The 18,426-nt window shown below is 37.0% G+C and overlaps 1 protein-coding gene across 1 annotated transcript; it reads left to right on the top strand.

Annotated features, from left to right (window-relative positions):
- Window positions 1–567: 567 nt before the first annotated feature.
- On the top strand, window positions 568–18,235 carry flii (FLII actin remodeling protein). The gene is made up of 30 exons (XM_067382384.1): window positions 568–705; window positions 1,798–1,908; window positions 2,012–2,083; window positions 3,733–3,813; window positions 3,988–4,073; window positions 5,991–6,152; window positions 6,311–6,414; window positions 6,520–6,695; window positions 6,898–7,055; window positions 7,157–7,241; window positions 7,339–7,486; window positions 8,784–8,917; window positions 9,021–9,233; window positions 9,345–9,524; window positions 9,617–9,699; window positions 9,791–9,865; window positions 9,957–10,040; window positions 10,119–10,290; window positions 10,376–10,480; window positions 10,617–10,808; window positions 10,913–11,101; window positions 11,188–11,327; window positions 12,067–12,274; window positions 12,719–12,873; window positions 12,972–13,032; window positions 13,141–13,269; window positions 13,368–13,474; window positions 15,756–15,861; window positions 15,943–16,008; window positions 16,813–18,235. The coding sequence occupies exons 1-30, from the start codon at window positions 643–645 to the stop codon at window positions 16,945–16,947; spliced, it is 3,780 nt and encodes a 1,259-aa protein (XP_067238485.1). The 5' UTR covers window positions 568–642; the 3' UTR covers window positions 16,948–18,235.
- Window positions 18,236–18,426: the final 191 nt, after the last annotated feature.

The raw sequence follows: 18,426 nt of genomic DNA, 5'->3' as shown, positions 1-18,426 counted from the left end.
GAATGTTTTCATCAAAAACCTTAATTTCTTTTCGACTGAAGAAAGAAAGATGAACATCTTGGATGACATGGGGGTGAGTAAATTATCAGGAAAAGTTTATTTAAAAGTGGACTAATCCTTTAATATTTTATTATATAGTTATTTAAATAAAGTTTTATTAATCATGCTTTTATTTATTGAAATCAAATTTTTACTTTTTTTATTCAAAAGCATTAATTACTTGATTTTTACATTGTTTCTCTCTAAACTTTTTGACCCTAGCAGTGAAAATAAATAAATCCCACAAATGACCTAAACAACTGGGAATGTTGTGATGGGCCTGTGATAAGGGGGTCGGTATATATTTGTCCCAGGCCGTCATTGGCACTGCAAATGATTGAGAAATGAATCAGTCTTGTGAGTCAACGGGAATAAAGAGTCAGTAACTGCAAAAGGGTGTAGTTTACCACGCTTTGGGCGGGTTTAAGTAGCAGTTGTTCTTGTATAGAAACAGAAAGAGCTTTATATTTGTTATATTGAGTGTCTGGTAAGGCTGAGCAGTGAGTGGGCTGTACCATGAGAGCGGGAGGGAGGGAGGGGGAAGTGTTTGTTCCTCCACCAAACTGAAATAGACTGCGTCTGCTGCCTTATCCTGTACTAGACATGGCCGCCACCGGAGTTCTCCCCTTTATCAGGGGAGTAGACCTGAGTGGGAATGACTTTAAGGTAAGAGTTTTGATTTAGTACGTCTGCGGGTACGGGATATTGTTAATAAATCATTCGCTCGAGCGAGGAAAGCGATGTAGGTTAGTTAGCGTGTCAAAACAGGTTGAGATGGAGAGCTAGCAGTGCTAACTGTGCTAGCTCACAAGAGCACTGGGCGTTAGCTTGTCAAATTTGTTGCGGTCCATCAAGTGGTGTGACAGGCAGGGGAAATAACTAGAAGTTTGTTAGCAAGTCAGCTGTGTTGGGTGACAGTAACACTTCTGGCCTCAGTAAATGAACTGCGCTGCTGACAGTCTTTCAAAACCTGTTAGTTGTTAGGAGAAAGAGTGCAGCATATGGCATCAATATGCAAACAAAAGGAAGATTTTGTTATTTAAAGCATGTGTAAGTTAAGTACAGAAGTCTTTTACATGGGTTCCTTAAGCAGTAGTATTACCCAACCTCTCAAGTGTGTCAGTTCACTTGAGTACATTTGTCTTTGTCTTATTATGTAAAGCCACTTCAGTCAGATCCGCTCATATCGAGAAGATTGTGTTTTCTAGCGTTCAAGTCTGTGCAAATGTTTATAGAAAAGTGTAAAAAAAATAATAAAATAAGTAATATGTGAAATAAATAAAAAATAGATAGTAAATAGTGAATAAAATAAATACATCTAACAATACAGTGCTATAATAATTAGAACAAATACAATAAATGCAGCTAAATGTTTTCTGAAATAATATTTCTTATTATTAATTATTGATTTTTATTTCACAGTACTGATCGGGTCTTTATAGATAAACTATATAGATGTGTATGTGATGTCTAAACAATTGATAACCCCTTTTCTGGCTCTCGCTCATGTTGTTGCCACAGCAGACACACCCCGTATCTGCACAATTTAGTTTTTTTCTGTCCTGAAATGACTTCATTGTACCAGGTTTATCTTGTTTTTGGTCAAATTCATGTGTCAGACTGACTTGAATAGGATTATTTGGGAAATGACATCAGTGTAGCAGATCCATCAAAAACCGGCACAATCACTAACACAGAAACTGACTCGTATGACTCATGATGGTCTGATTTGGGACTTTGCATCTCTTGTGCACACAGGGAGGTTATTTTCCTGAGCATGTCAAGTCTATGAGCAGCTTGCGATGGCTGAAGCTGAACAGGACGGGGCTTTGCTATCTTCCAGAGGAACTGGCCTCTCTACAGAAACTGGTGATTGTGAAGTCACAATTTCATATTTTGCAACTAGGCTTTTTCAGCTTACTAATATTCATTCTCGGGTCTTTTTTTTTTTTGCTCTTTTGTGTGAAATCAGGAACATTTGTCTGTGAGTCACAACAGCCTGACGACACTGCATGGAGAACTGTCAAGTCTTCCCAACCTGAGGGTAAATATGATCGACTATATTGCGCAATACTTCATATGTTCTCTACTAGCATTTCACATAAGTATTTATAGATATTTATGTAACTGTTTTATTCAAAAGTTTGGAGTCAGATTGTATTTTTTGAAAGAAATTACTATTTTTATTCAGCAAAGACGCATTAAATTGAGCTAAAGTGACAGTGAAGGCATTTGTCACAAAAGATTTCTGTTTCATATAAATGCTGTTCTTTTAAATTTTCTTTTTATTAAAGAATCCTGAAAAAAAAGTACACAACTGTTTTCAACATTGATAATAATCAGAAATGTTTCTTGAGCACTAAATCATCATATTAGAGTGATTTCTGAAGGATCATGTGACACTGAAGACTGGAGTAACGATGCTGAAAATTCAGCTTTGATCACAGGAATAAATTACATTTTATATTATATTCCAATAGAAAACAGTGATAATATTTCACAATATTACTGTTTTTACTGTATTTTTGATCAAATAAATGCAATCTTGGTGAGCAGACGAAACCTCTTATAAAAATATTAAAAATCTTACCGATCCCAAACTTTTGAACGGTAGTGTAAGTATTTATGTAACTGTTTTGTTGAAAAGTTTGGAGTCAGATTTTTTTTTTTGAAAGAAATTACTACTTTTATTCAGCAAAGACGCATTAAATTGAGCTAAAGTGACAGTGAAGGCATTTGTCACAAAAGATTTCTGTTTCATATAAATGTTGTTCTTTTAAATTTTCTTTTATTAAAGAATCCTAAAAAACCTATCACAGATTCACACAAAAATATTAAGCAGCACAACTGTTTTCAACATTGATAAAAATAAGAAATGTTTCTTGAGCAGCAAATCATCACATTAGAGTGATTTCTGAAGGATCATGTGACACTGAAGACTGGAGTAATGATGCTGAAAATTCAGCTTTGATCAAATTTATATTTTTAAATATATGTCTACTTTCACACTGTCATTTTCTGGGATTGACAACCGCATTTACTTACAAGTGAGGATCTCGAAATGTCCCATTCAAACAGCAACAACATCTCATACTGTCTGAACGTCCAATGTGAATCAAGTAGCGACAGTGACCAAAGTAATATCAAAGACGTCCAAAAAACTTTATCACTTATGACAAGACAATCGAGCCACGAGTTCTTCCGTTAAATCTTCATTAACCGACAGAAGCTTTTATATTGGGGTGGAAAATGGAGCATTTGAGTCGTGCGTAGAACACAAATGGGTTTTCAGAGATTGCCGGTGTTAATTCTTGAAAAAGTACAGGTGTGAGTTCGGTTTTAGAATGCAGTTGTCCCTCCCTAAATAACTGAACTGTGTGTGAACATAACCGTATTATGGACTCGTGTACAGGACTGACAACCGTATTCTGTTACTGTGTGAACATGGCCTGTTAAAATACAAAACAATTCAGTGGTAATATTTCACAATGTTACTGTTTTTATTGTATTTTTGGTCAAATAAATACAGCCTTGGTGAATATTCAGAAATGTATTAAACCTTGTTGACTCCAAACATTTGAACTGTAGTCTATCTACTTAAAAATGGTTTTGTCAAGAAACGGCATGAATTTCTATTTTATTGTAAATATTTATATTGCTCAGGCAAGCATTTGATCTGTTGTTTTGCTTTAGGCGGTTGTGGCCAGAGCAAACAACCTGAAGAACTCTGGTGTTCCTGATGATATTTTTCAGCTGGATGATCTTTCTGTGCTGGTATGTAGAGAATTACTTTGTGTTTATTTCTCAGTTAAGTGCAAAATTACAGGCATGATTTAATTTTAAGTAAGCAGGGCTGTGTTTTGATTAGTGAAACTATGCAAATTTGTCATAGAGTGTGTGCTGTAATGATGGTGTGTTTTTAAATGTATTGTTCCCTCTTCTATTCAGGATCTGAGCTACAACCAACTAACTGAAATCCCTCGGGACTTAGAGAACTCCAGAAACATGTTGGTCTTAAACCTCAGTCACAATAGGTACGGCCTTTTTTTGTACCCAAGTTCTTGGAAGTGAAGAATAATGATCTATCATGAACACACACTTGAAACATTTTAGGATTTTATATTGTGATCTGTTACTGTGGTATTTTGGAAGATGTCTTGTGTGATTTTGGGGCGTACATTAAGGATACATTTATGTGCACGGTATTAGCTAGACTAGACTTGTGCTAGACGTGCTACTGATGGAATGGAAAATAACACATGGATCTTGAAACCTGATTGTAACTATTTTTAGTTTGACACACCATCTTGGGCCCTGTTTCCACCTGGTATTAAGATGCATTTTGGTTGATCGGATCACAAGTGGACAACGCTAAATACAGGTGTAAATGGGGTAAAATGTTTTGAACTAATAAGTAAAACATTATGGGCCAGACGGGATTAAAGTGTGTTGGCTGAAGACCCAAGTTTGGTTTGAAGACAAAAAAACATACCAAGCACCATTCCTGATTTCTAACACACACTCACCGCATTCGGCCGGCCTTGCGGCTGTCAGAGCAGAAACGAAAGATGATTTCTCTGAATGGTTTTTGTCATCTCCGTGCATGTTCATATGTAGATTGCGTGAGCTTATTTTGTCCATTAAATCGAAAGATCTGAAAAGAAAAAAAAACATAGACCCTCCCCTCGAAGAAATCAGGACAGAAGTGGTTGAAAGTGGACAAAAGAGACGGATTAAAACACCAGGTGTAAACGAGAATGCCTCCCTCGTCTACTTGTGATCTGATCGACCGAAATGCATCTTAAAGGGTTAGTTTACCCAAAAATGAAAATGATGTCATTTATTATTCACCCTCATGCTGTTCCACACCCGTAAGACCTTCATTTATCTTCAGAGCACAAATTAAGATATTTTTGATGAAATCCGATGGCTCAGTGAGGCCTCCATAGGGAGCAATGACATTTCCTCTCTCAAGATCCATTAATGTACTAAAAACATATTTAAATCAGTTCATGTGAGTACAGTGGCTCAATATTAATATTATAAAGTGACAAGAATACTTTTTGTGCACCAAAAATAACGACTTATTTCAGGAAGATTCGGAACATAAATGAATCAGTGTATCGAATCAGCTGTTCGGAGCACCAAAGTCATGTGATTTCAGCCGTTGGCGGTTTGACACGTGTTCCGAATCATGATTCAATATACTGATTCATTCATGCTCAGATGCTTCATGAAGCAGTGTTTTAAAATCTGCCATCACTAAATAAGTCGTTATTTTGTTTTTTTTTGGGCACACCAAAAATATTCTTGTCGCTTTATAATATTAATATTGAACCACTGTACTCACATGAACTGATTTAAATATGTTTTTAGTACATTAATGGATCTTGACAGAGGAAGTGACATTACTCCCTATGAAGGCCTCACTGAGCCATCGGATTTTATCAAAAATATCTTAATTTGTGTTCTGAAGATGAATGAAGGTCTTATGGGTGTGGACGGCATGAGGGTGAATAATTAATGACAGAATTTTCATTTTTGGGTGAACTAACCCTTTAAAACTAGGTGTAAACAGGGCCTTTGAAAGCTATGCACAGCACAAAATACTGAAAAACAGAAAGAGTCAGTGCAGTATCCATCAATATCAATGGTTATCAACCTTTTTAACTCCATGGCCCTACATTGTCCAAAATAATATTTGAAAATCCTTTGAAAGACCACTAATCTGTCTTTCTAATACATATGTACATGAACCCGCAATTTAAAAAATAAATAAATAAAAAAAAAAGTGCAGACCGAACTCACTTTATCCTTTACCCCCATCCCTCCCTAAGTACTTGAGCAATCAAAGTGCTCATCCTTTTCTTTGTCATAATGATTTTAACCATGAATTTCTGTGAACACATATGTTAGTCTTATTGAGTTCTCTGATGTTTGCTTTCTCACAGCATTGATAACATACCGAATCAGCTGTTCATTAACCTCACTGATCTGCTGTACCTGGACCTGAGTGACAATAATTTGGACAGTCTGCCTCCTCAGATGAGACGCTTAGTCCATTTGCAGACCCTGATACTCAATAATAATCCGCTTATGCACGCACAGCTGAGGTAAGATGGGTAGTTTTTATGATTTAATTTCCCTCTATGCAATTGGTACATCGCCATATAGGCGCCATATATGCATTCATTTCAAATGACCTCATTGTGTTATCAACATTGCCTCTGATAAACTCTGGCTCCAATCTGTGTCACTTTTGTCGTAACAGGCAGTTACCTGCTATGGTAGCTCTTCAGACCCTCCATTTAAGGAACACACAGCGTACTCAAAATAATATGCCCACGAGTCTGGAGGGCCTCACCAATCTAGCAGGTAGACATCTAGCGGTGTTACTGCACTCTCTGCAAAATAATCATCAGTGTGTCTCTAATTGCTGCTATTCCTTGTATAATGAATCTGTTGTGTGTTTTTGTGTAGACGTGGACCTGTCCTGCAATGATCTGTCTCGGGTACCAGAATGCTTGTATTCGCTGGCTAATCTCAAACGGCTAAATCTGAGCAGCAATCAGATATCTGAAATGTCACTGTGCATAGATCAGTGGACAAAACTCGAAACGCTCAACCTTTCTAGGAATCAGCTCACATCTCTGCCTGTAAGTCCCTCACTGACAAACAAAAACTTATCAGATAACTGAACTTATCAGTTATCAAACGTTGTTTGGCTTTAAAAGTGCTTCTGTGCATGAGCTGATACTTCACATTAATAATGTTGTCGTTCAGCTTACATTGATATATTTGATATTTGCTTGCCACTAATCTTGTCTGTTCTTTTTCCCTGTTTGATGTGATGCGCAGTCTGCCATTTGCAAGCTGTCCAAGCTGAAGAAGCTGTATGTGAACTCGAATAAAATTGATTTTGATGGGCTTCCATCTGGTGTGGGAAAATTGTCCAACCTGGTTGAGTTTATGGCGGCAAATAATAATTTGGAGCTTGTTCCAGAGGGGCTGTGCAGGTGAGAACTGACACAGTTTATTGGTGGTTAGATATAATTATAAAACCAATGTATATCCAATTGAGAATGGTAATAATATGTGGCTATTTGATTTTGCTCAGGTGTGGAAAGTTAAAGAAGCTGGTCTTGAACAAAAACCGACTAGTGACATTACCAGAGGCCATCCATTTTCTTACGGCCCTGGAGGTAAGAACTCTTGATTAAAAAAATAACTATAATAATAACATGTTAAACCAGTTAATAAATGCTGATCAAACTTGTATTTGTGACACTGATGTTTTAGGTTTTGGATGTTCGTGAGAATCCAAATCTAGTCATGCCCCCTAAACCAGTGGACAGGACAGCTGAGTGGTACAACATAGACTTCTCATTGCAGAACCAGCTGCGATTGGCTGGTGCATCTCCAGCCACTGTGGCAGCAGCTGGTGGAGGTACAATATTTTTTTTCCCCCAAAGAGTTATATTATTGTATTTATGAGCTATCACAAACTAACCCTTGTTGGCTCAAGATGCTGAGTTTGAAGTAACCATGCTGAAAATATGACTGAAATCAGTGTTAATTTTGAAAGCAAATTTTGATTTAGTTTTGGACAGTCTTTTGAATAAAATGCCATTTTAGTAATCTAAATTGTTTCAGTTTTAGTCGACTAAATCTACAGTAGGTTTAGTTGACTAAGATCTAATGGGTTTAGTTAAATTGTAATGCATCAATTAAGAATTTCTCTAAAATTTCCAAATTTCTCCATTGTATACTCTATTAACCATTAATATATTAATGTTTGAACATGAAATATAGACACATTTCACTGCTGTGTCACATAACATCTTTATTTATTTAATCATAAAATTAAATAAAACCACTTCTCCTAAAGAAGAACATAGTCTTCTTTTTAATGAATGATATATGCATTCTTTATAACAAATTGCATGCATCATTCTTTATTCTTTCAAGCAGACATATTTATTTATATATAAATTAAATATAATTAATTCTTATTAAAGCTATTAAAAAGCAGTGAATGCTTTTCTCTTTCTTTTGTTGTTTGATTAATATTAGGGGAACAGACAGGCATTAGGTTTATTAGGCTGCTGACACTTTAAGACCGAATGCGCAGATCCAATGCTACAGTGACCATCTGATATTCTCCCAACTGTTTACATTCTCTTAAGACCTATCTGACTTTGTTTACATGAATACTCTCCAAAATGGACATTTTTACATAATGTTGCGCGTGTTTGTCTATTCAGACGCGAACAAGAGCTCAATTTAGTACTCGTGCATGGTCTAGGTTTGTGCGCTTCGGCTGTGTGCGCACAGAATAGAGTTCTCTTTTGTGTTGTCATCCTTTTTCAGATCTATCCATATGTCTGCTCTTCTCTTTCTCCCAGACGTTTACATTTTTAACGTTTTATGAGACATGCAACAAGTGTCCTGCCTGGTAGATCAGCACGTTATAATTCAGCTACCATGCAGGATATCAGTTCTGACTGGATCTCTTTCCAATTCGTCCCTCGTAACATTTTCATCTCATTTTTATTCGTTGACGAAATTTGTCTTTGTCCTGATTTTCATCATAGTTTTTGTCACTCAAAAACTGTTTTTATTTAGTTCTCATTTCCGTCTATGAAAAAAAAAAATTGTTGGTGGAAATGACAAAAAAGTATTTTGAAATTAACACTGACTAAAATGCAGCTCAAAGTGCAACATGATCTTTATGTGTTATACAGGAAATAGTCCAAGAGACCATATGGCCAGGAAGATGAGGCTAAGGAGAAGAAAGGACTCAGCCCAGGATGATCAGGCTAAACAGGTGCTAAAGGGAATGTCAGATGTGGCTCAGGAGAAGAACAAATCTATTGAGGTGAGGGAACAGCAGAGCTAAAAATGATAGAACCATTACATATATATATATATATATATATGTCCAAACCTTCCTGGTCTTCACATGCCTCTTGATCTTTTAGGAGAATGGAGACATGAAGTACTCTGATCTGAAAACCAAACGCTGGGACAAGAACCTTGAGAAACCTCAGCTAGATTACTCTGAATTCTTCTTGGAGGATGTGGGGCAGATCCCTGGTGTTTCGATTTGGCAAATAGAAAACTTTGTACCCATGCAGGTGGAAGAGGCCTTCCATGGGAAGTTCTATGAGGCAGACTGTTACATTATTCTCAAGGTCAGCTCTGTAAAAAAAAAAAAAAAATGCTAATGATGATCATACTCTAGTTTAAATACTCCCAGTCTGCATCCCTTCTTTCAATTAATGCTTTGTAATGCACTTTTACAGACGTTCTTAGATGATAACGGCGCCCTGAACTGGCAAATCTTTTACTGGATCGGTCAGGAAGCTACACTTGATAAGAAAGCCGGCGCTGCTATCCATGCTGTCAATCTCCGTAATTATTTGGGTGCTGAGTGCAGGACAATCAGAGAGGAGATGGGAGATGAGAGTGAAGAATTCACTGCGGTCAGTAAAACAAATGCCATTCCCTGCACAAAATGAAGTAATGCTACATTATCAGCATATGCTTAGCTTTATTTTTCTGCACTGTGTTTTAGGTGTTTGACAATGAGATCTCTTACATTGAGGGTGGAACGTCTAGTGGATTTTACACAGTAGAGGACACGCAATACCCAACCAGGTGCCCCGCCAAAAACAACACCTAGGACTGCCTCTCCAGCTCACCCCTGATCTGACTCACACTAATCCTGTTTGTTTTGTGTTTTGGGCAGGTTGTACAGGGTTTATGGGAAAAAGAACATCAGATTAGAATCTGTGCCTCTGAAAGCATCCTCACTCGACCCACGGTGAGTTTTGTGTGCCGTTTGCTCTATGTATGTTGATTGGTATGATTCGGTCTGATTTTTTTTTTTTTTTTTTTTTTTTTTCTGTTTCTAGATTTGTCTTTTTGTTGGACGCTGGTCTTGAATTATTTATTTGGAGAGGAGGCAATGCAACACTTGGTGGCACTACAAAAGCAAGGTAATATGTAAACAATTAAGCAGTTTTTTTATTATTATTATTTGTTCAGACTTGTAATAGTCTCCATGCTATTTACAGGTTATTCGCTGAAAAGATGAACAAAAATGAGCGAAAAAGCAAAGCAGAGATTACGACTTTGATGCAGAATCACGAACCTCCAGAATTCTGGGAAATTCTTGGAGGACAGCCAGAGGAAATCAAGAAACATGTCCCAGATGACTTCAGTCCTGTCCGGCCCAAGCTCTATAAGGTCAGGGAATGGTCTATGGTTTCTTGTGCATTCCTTTCTAAAATCACCACGGTGTAAAATATCTAGTTCTTTCTTGTTCTGTTAGGTTGGCTTGGGCTTGGGGTACCTTGAACTTCCTCAGATCAACTACAAACTGTCTGTGGAGCACAAGGACAAGCTCAAACTAGATGTGGTTCCAGAGCACAGACTGGTAATTTAGTGATGTCATTTCCATAATGATTTTTGCAGCAAAAAATTTCAGTACAAAATGTATACTATCATTCAAAAGTTTGGGCTCCTTAATCATCTACGAATAAACTAACTGATGGAATATTTTCTCGTTATAGGTACAAGGTCTTTTGGACACTAAAGGTGTCTACATCTTAGATTGCTGGTCTGATGTCTTTATTTGGATTGGCCGTAAGTCCCCACGTCTTGTGAGGGCAGCTGCGTTGAAGCTGGGCCAAGAGGTGTGCAGTATGCTTCATCGGCCAAAACACGCTGTGGTTATACGTAATCTGGAGGGCACAGAGTGCCAGGTAAAATTGACAAAATAAGAGATTAAAAAACTGTTTTGCCTTTATTTAAAGTTATTTTATTAAATGTCACAATCTACATTTTAATTCCATGTTATGCTCAACAGGTCTTCAAATCCAAGTTCAAGAATTGGGATGACGTTTTGAAGGTGGATTATACCAGGAACGCAGAGAGTGTGAAGCAAAATGAGGGCTTGTCTGGAAAGGTGAAGAAGGATGCAGAGCAGAAAGACCAGATGAAAGCTGACCTAACGGCTCTGTTCCTGCCTAGACAGCCAGCCATGCCCCTCACAGAGGTGAGACTTGAATTAACAGCTCATTAATCCCAAATTTTAATCATATCATTTCATTAAATTAATTCTCTATGTTGTAAATCTGACAGGCGGAGCAGATGATGGAGGAGTGGAATGAGGATTTGGATGGCATGGAGGGCTTCGTTCTGGAGGGGAAGAAGTTCGCCCGTTTACCAGAGGAGGAGTTCGGTCACTTTCACACTCAGGATTGTTACGTGTTTCTCTGCAGGTTGGTCTTCACTAAAATTACCTGCAAAACTGTAATTAATTTGTGTTATTACTCAATTCTCAGATGACAAAATTCTGATCATTTTAAAGGAACACTCCACTTTCTTTGGAAAATAGGCTAATTTTCCAACTCCCCTAAACAGTTGAGTTTTACCGTTTTCGAATCCATTCAGCCGATCTCCGGGTCTGGCGGTACCACTTTTAGCATAGCTTAGCATAGTTCATTGAATCTGATGAGACCGTTAGCATTTCGCTCAAAAATAACCAAAGAGTTTCAATATTTTTCCTATTTAAAACTTGACTCCTCTGTAGTTATATCGTGTACTAAGACCGAAGGAAAATGAAAAGTTGCGATTTTCTAGGCCGATATGGCTATGAACTATACTCTCATTCCGGCGTAATAATCAAGGAACTTTGCTGCAGCAGTGCAATGATATTATGCAGCATCTCTCCAAGCTATGCTAAAAGTGGTAAAAGCGGAGATCGGCTGAATGGATTAGAAAATGGTAAACCCTAGGGGAGTTGGAAAATGAGCCTATTTTCAAAAAAAGTGGAGTGTTCCTTTTAAGTGAAATCTTTAGACAAAAAAGACACCCTTTTTATTAAATTTCATCCTCGGAGTTCTGTATACATTTACTGATTATTACTAACTTATAACTGTTATTATTAATAACTAAAAGAAGTCTTAGTTATAACTTTCATCTTTCATTGAAATGATGGGATATTTGTGTCTGTCTCAGGTACTGGGTGCCAGTGGAGTATGAGGATGAACAGGACAAAGGCAAAGAGAAAGGAGAAGAGGGAGACGATGAGGACAAACAGCCAGAGGAAGACTTCCAGTGTGTGGTTTACTTCTGGCAGGGTCGTGAGGCCTCAAACATGGGCTGGCTGACCTTCACTTTCAGCCTGCAGAAGAAGTTTGAGAGCTTGTTCCCAGGCAAACTGGAGGTACTGCATGCTAACATGGTTAATTGAATGGACTAATTAGGAAATGGATCTCATATTTCATCTTCATTGTGTTGTAATGACTCTTGTTGCCTTGACCGTGTAATCCTTATATCATCGCTGTCGGGCAGAAACATATAGTATCGCCAAAAACATGCTTCGCAAATACATGAAACGTGTTTCTTGAGGAAAGAAAATGCTGTAATTATTCATAGACCCTGATTTATTTTTTATTATTATTCACGCTTTCATTGCAAACAAGCAGAGACCGTTCAAACTGTGTGCGGCACTTCATTCATGATTGAGGTGGGGTGGAAATATGAAGTTTTACCGTCAATTTTTTTTATGGCGATTAAAAAGTTTCCACCAAACAGCGACGATAATTTTCACACAAGTCACGATATGAATGGACTTTCATTTTAAGGAGACGTCATATGTATATTTCAGGTTGTGAGGATGACCCAGCAACAGGAGAATCTCAAGTTCTTGTCACACTTCAAGAGAAAGTTCATCATCCACAAAGGCAAGAGGAAGCTGAAATTGGACAGTGTGCAGCCAAGCCTATACCACATTAGGACAAATGGAAGTGCACTATGCACCAGGTAACTATAAAGTTATGTACAGGTTGTGTCTTTGCATCAGCTATATCTTAAATTGTAAAAAAAAAAATGTACATGTGTGGTTTCTGTTGTGCTTTTAGGACTATTCAAATAGCTACAGATTCCGGTAACCTCAACTCTGAATTCTGCTTCATATTGAAGGTAAACTTGCATTTGATGTACTTTATACAACCTGTTCATGTATTATACATCAAGTAATAATAACAAAGGAATCAAGACTGGAATCAACTCTAAATGTTATTTGTGTAGGTGCCATTTGAAAGTACAGACAACCAGGGAATAGTGTACACGTGGGTGGGCCGAGCAGCAGACCCTGATGAAGCTAAACTGGCTGAGGACATCATGAACACCATGTTTGATGACACTTACAGCAAACAGGTTCATTCAGCTATGAGAATCAAAAACACTCTAACTACATCATGACTTTTTTTTTCTTTTTAATAAACTTTTTCTTTTTCTTTTATCGTTTTCTTCAGGTGATAAATGAAGGAGAAGAGCCAGAAAATTTCTTCTGGGTTGGCATTGGCTCACAGAAGCCATACGATGAAGACGCAGACTACATGAAATACGCTAGACTGTTTAGGTGAGCATTTCAGAAGTTTAATAGAAGTAAATTTAAATACACTATCGTTCAAAACGTTGGGGTCAGTAAGTTTATTTATTTTATTTAGCAAGGATGCATTCAATTGGTTATAATTTTCACTTCAGTAATCCCTTAAAAAAACAATAAGTGTTGCATAAAGCTAGGGTTGCCACCCGGCCCGTGAAATACGTAATCGTCCCGTATTTACAGCCAAAATGACGCGTCCCATATCAAATCAATACGGGACGCAATTTGTCCCGTATTTTACATAGGTCCATATTATGCAGCAGCCCATGCAAATCACCCCACCTGCATTGTGTGAAGACACGTCCTGATTTTGCCCCTGATCGGGTAATACACGCTGCCATCGTGGTTTGATTGGTTTGTTTCAGGTTCATGGGCCGTGAATCACGGCCAATCAGAGTCAGAGGAGGGCGGGACGCCGCCTCGCCGGTTCTCTCCTGAGGCAGATAGTGTAATGTTTTTGATTGATAACGTTAGATTTCATATGCTGCCTATTAAGAAATGACGTTAAGTTGTACAGTCAGACACATAAGCATTACTTTAATAATACATATTTAATCAAAATATAGTACCTATGTGAATAAAATAAACAACTAGGCCTATTTGTTATGCTTAACCAATTTAAATAATTGCATCATTCAATACTATAGAATTAACAATAGACAATATAAAAATGGAATAAATAAATACATAAGAACATTTTTATTATTGGTAAGTAAATATATTTAAGTGTTTTACTTAAATAAGAAATGTTTGTAGATTTATCATTTCATATATTTCAGATATATCATTTATTTAGGTGTGGTTTCACTGTTTGGATGCAAACAATGACAAATATTTTAGCCAAAATCTTTGTTCACAACAAATGACAATTTACAATTTGTTTAATTTATAATTACTACGTTATGGATCTGTTAATTTAATAAGTTAATAAAATATGGTTCACATCTCACAACTTCCTCCAAAAGATTATTTTTTTGTGGTCTCAGTCACACTTTGTTGGCCTATGTTCATTATTGTCATAGCTGTGTATTCAATATGACCACTTAAGTTGTGATAGTGAGAGACTGCATCTGTTCACGCTGATTTCAATAGCAGATATCTTATTATAATGTCCATTGGTATCAATCTTAATATTTTTATGAAAATATGTTTTAAGTTATGATATACCACCACTGGCACGCCATCGGGACTGTGGTCATCGTGGCCCAGAGGGGTGTGGCCCCCGCTGCGGCTGGCGTCCCTTATTTTTCTGTATTGAAGGTGGCAACCCTACATAAAGCCCCTTAAAGGATTAGTTCACTTTCAAATTAAAATTTCCAGATAATTTACTCACCCCCATGTCATCCAAGATGTTCATGTCTTTCTTTCTTCAGTCGAAAAGAAATTAAGGTTTTTGATGAAAACATTCCAGGATTATTCTCCTTATAGTGGACTTCAATGGAGCCCAAACAGTTGAAGGTCAAAATTACAGTTTACCGCAAACCCAGATGAGGAATAAGGGTCTAGAGAAACCATCGCTCATTTTCTAAAAAATTTTTTAAAAATTTAAACGTTTTAACAATGAATGCTCATCTTGAACTAGCTCTCTTCTTCTTCTTTTTCTTCTCTATTTGAAGTCCAGCAGTGTAGACACTAAGTGTATTACTGCCCTCCACAGGTCAAAGTTTGAACTAAATTGTCATATACTATATTCTAGTGTAAGTATATAACAATTAGTTCAACAATTAGTTCAAACTTTGGTCTGTGGAGGGCAGTAATACACTTGGCAAAACCTTAATTTCTTTTCGACTGAAGAAAGAAAGACATGAACATCTTAGATGACATGGGGGTGAGTAAATTATCAGGAAAAGTTTATTTAAAAGTGGACTAATCCTTTAGGGGCTTTATCATTTACTTTCGTTTATCGTATCACTTATTTTTTTAAGGGATTACTGAAGTGAAAAATATATACTTAAGGGAAATTCCAAGGGTTTATGACGTTTCACCTAAAAAAAAAAAAAAAAAAAAAAAAACCAACAAAAAAAACAAAAAACCCTTAAGTAACACTTAAGGGTGTTGCAGAAAATAACCGTTAAGTTTAAGGAAACATAAGGGCGATCTTAAGGTAAAATTACACTTAAGGTGCTTTATGCAACCGGACACTGACCCTAAACTTTTCAGCAGTTATGTATTTATTTATTTACTAAATTACTTAATTTGCTTCTCTCCATTTATCATATTTTGAGGTAATAATAGATTTTATCTCTGATCTCAGATGCTCAAATGAAAAGGGTTACTTTGCTGTATCAGAGAAGTGCTCAGACTTCTGTCAAGATGACCTGGCTGATGATGACATCATGCTTTTGGACAATGGGAAAGAGGTAGTGATTCATGCTTGCAGCTGAACAGATTATGCTGGCAGTCATTTTTGTTGCTGAGTTGTTTGTTTGCTTGTTTCACAGGTTTACATGTGGGTCGGCACACAGACAAGCCAGGTGGAGATTAAACTGAGCTTGAAGGCTTGTCAGGTCAGTGACAGATTGAGCGGCAGTTTTATTTACACCAGGGGCCAGTTGCATGAACATGAACATAGCCATTATGTTAATATTGTGCCTCAAGAACTAGTATGAACAACTAAGTTAGTTAGGGGCAGTACAGTCTTTTCGGTATCAAATTAGCCCAATCTATTTTATAATATAATATAACTGACCCCCACCCCTTCGGTTTTAGCCTGCATGTTTATCCCTCAGAGTTGAAAAAGTCTCAAGAAATGGCTGTGTAAAGCAGTGGTATCAGTATCCTTATTTGCACATATATTTCATTTTGAAGAAGACGTGATGAAATATGTGTGAATACACGGTGCTGGTTCATGTTTAGAGCACTAGAGTATATGAATTATGTCCATAAAAACTTTAAACAAGCTTACTCCAGTCCGTATATGACCACAGTGCAGTGATTGGGCTAAAAGAGTTAGTTCTCTTGAATAAATGCAGAGAAGCTTTCCGAATCTGATAATGTAGAATCGTGGCTCTCCAGCCACACACTAGATCAGATTCCGTGACATTTACTTTTCAACCCGGAAAAACAAAATTGCAAAAATAACCACTTGTTTCCACTTGCTGATAAAATGTATGAGTGCTTTTAGTGTTTTCAATGATGACCAGCCGATACATAGCTGTTCACAGGGGGTTTTGGGGTTTCATCACCCTTTAAAGAAAAAAATTAGTCTTTTTGCAACTGGCCCCAGCACTTGTATTCATCTTTGCATACACACACACTTCCTCTCAGGTCTTTCCCGTGCCTGCTTAACATTTCTCTCACCCTTCAATCAGGTCTATATTCAACACATGAGGTCCAAGGATTCAGAGCACCCGAGAAAACTGCGCCTGGTGCGCAAGGGCAACGAGCCTCATTGTTTTACCCGTTGTTTCCACGCATGGAGCGCCTTCAAGACCTCACTTGCGTAAACCAGCCTTTTACAAGTCTGTCTGAATGCAGTATGAGCATTAGGGTTCAGAAAACCACACCACACCACAACAGACCTGCCATTTTAATGTGCACTGCATCACTCTCTTTAAAAAGCTCACATATATATTTGCTAATTGAAGCAATATTATTTTATATTTATGTGTAGATTTAAAATCAGAGGAAGTGTCTAAATGATACAGCACTTAGGTAAGCTTTAAGAGATCAAATGCTGTATTCCTTAAGGGATGGTTTTTAGAAGAACATATCTGTTGAGGGAGAGTCTACTACTTTTTTTTTTTTTTTTTTTAACCATCTGGCTGCACAAGTATTGTGAAATGTGTGTTTACATTTTCTAAATTCTTCAGCGGTTATTTTAAAGACGACTCTTTATATCATTTGTTTGGGCTACACTTTTTGTGTTTTATTCAGTAGATTCATATCACATATACTGCCAAGTCGTTCAGTTATTGAAAGCACAACACCCATGTCTGTTTCAGATCTCACCTAAACGAAATGCTGTTTTGGTGCCTCATGCAAGATTTTTTTTTGTTTATCGTTTGCCTTTGAATGTTTCATTCCATCAGCTTGACCTGTTTTACTGCTTCACTTTTGGGATGTAGACTGATGCCAATGCTGATGGACTAATGAATTGCACAGTTTATGTGGGATGTTATTTCATTTATTACATGTCAGAGTGAGAATTTATGCTTTTAGGCCCTTAAACTGCCCTGTACATCCATACTAATACAGCAGTGAACGGGGTTGAACCCAGCAATTTTAATTATAAACGCAGTCTTTAATAGCTATGACTGGCAATCTAGTGGTATTGGTGCAACAGTGCTACTACGATTTGGTCTTCACATATCGAGGCTGTCTGACACCGGTTCATCAGTCACAGATTGTACTTTTTTTAAAAAGAGAAAAGAGAGAAAAAGTTATAGTCCTGTGTATGGACTACTTGATAGTTTTTTCAAATTATGAATGTTTGTTGAACTTGGACAGGGAAATTTGTCAAGCCAAGGAAATAAATATTCTTATTTTAATTATGCTAATCAAATTTGTTATGGCTGTCATAAAAGGGATTGATTAGAGGTAAAAATAAATTTTTGCAATTGATGGTGAGTTGCCCTATTTTGTTTCTTGTCACCGCAGCTTTTTTTGTCTGCATATATAAATGTATTTCTATGTGTACAAATATTTTCTGCCACTGATTTCACCTGCAAATGCTCTATTTATGTATTTTGTATTGAATAAAAATTCATCACACATCTGTATGTCTCTTGAGTATTTGTCACTGTATGCATAAATTTAAAATGTTAAAATTATTTTTATCAAAAACTGTTTAACATTTGGATAGCCATAACACAGTCATTAAGAAGATGGCCATCTCCAAAATGTACTCAAAAGCCTATAAATCTTCAATGCTTTGTCGGCCTAGACCGTAACACCATAGATGCCATAAAGGTCTTAATAAACCC

The sequence above is a fragment of the Chanodichthys erythropterus genome, chromosome 3 (assembly GCF_024489055.1).
Source record: "Chanodichthys erythropterus isolate Z2021 chromosome 3, ASM2448905v1, whole genome shotgun sequence".
Lineage (NCBI taxonomy): Eukaryota > Metazoa > Chordata > Actinopteri > Cypriniformes > Xenocyprididae > Chanodichthys > Chanodichthys erythropterus.
The sequence above is the reverse complement of the archived record's forward strand: the minus strand, read 5'-3'. Positions and strand labels throughout refer to the sequence as shown.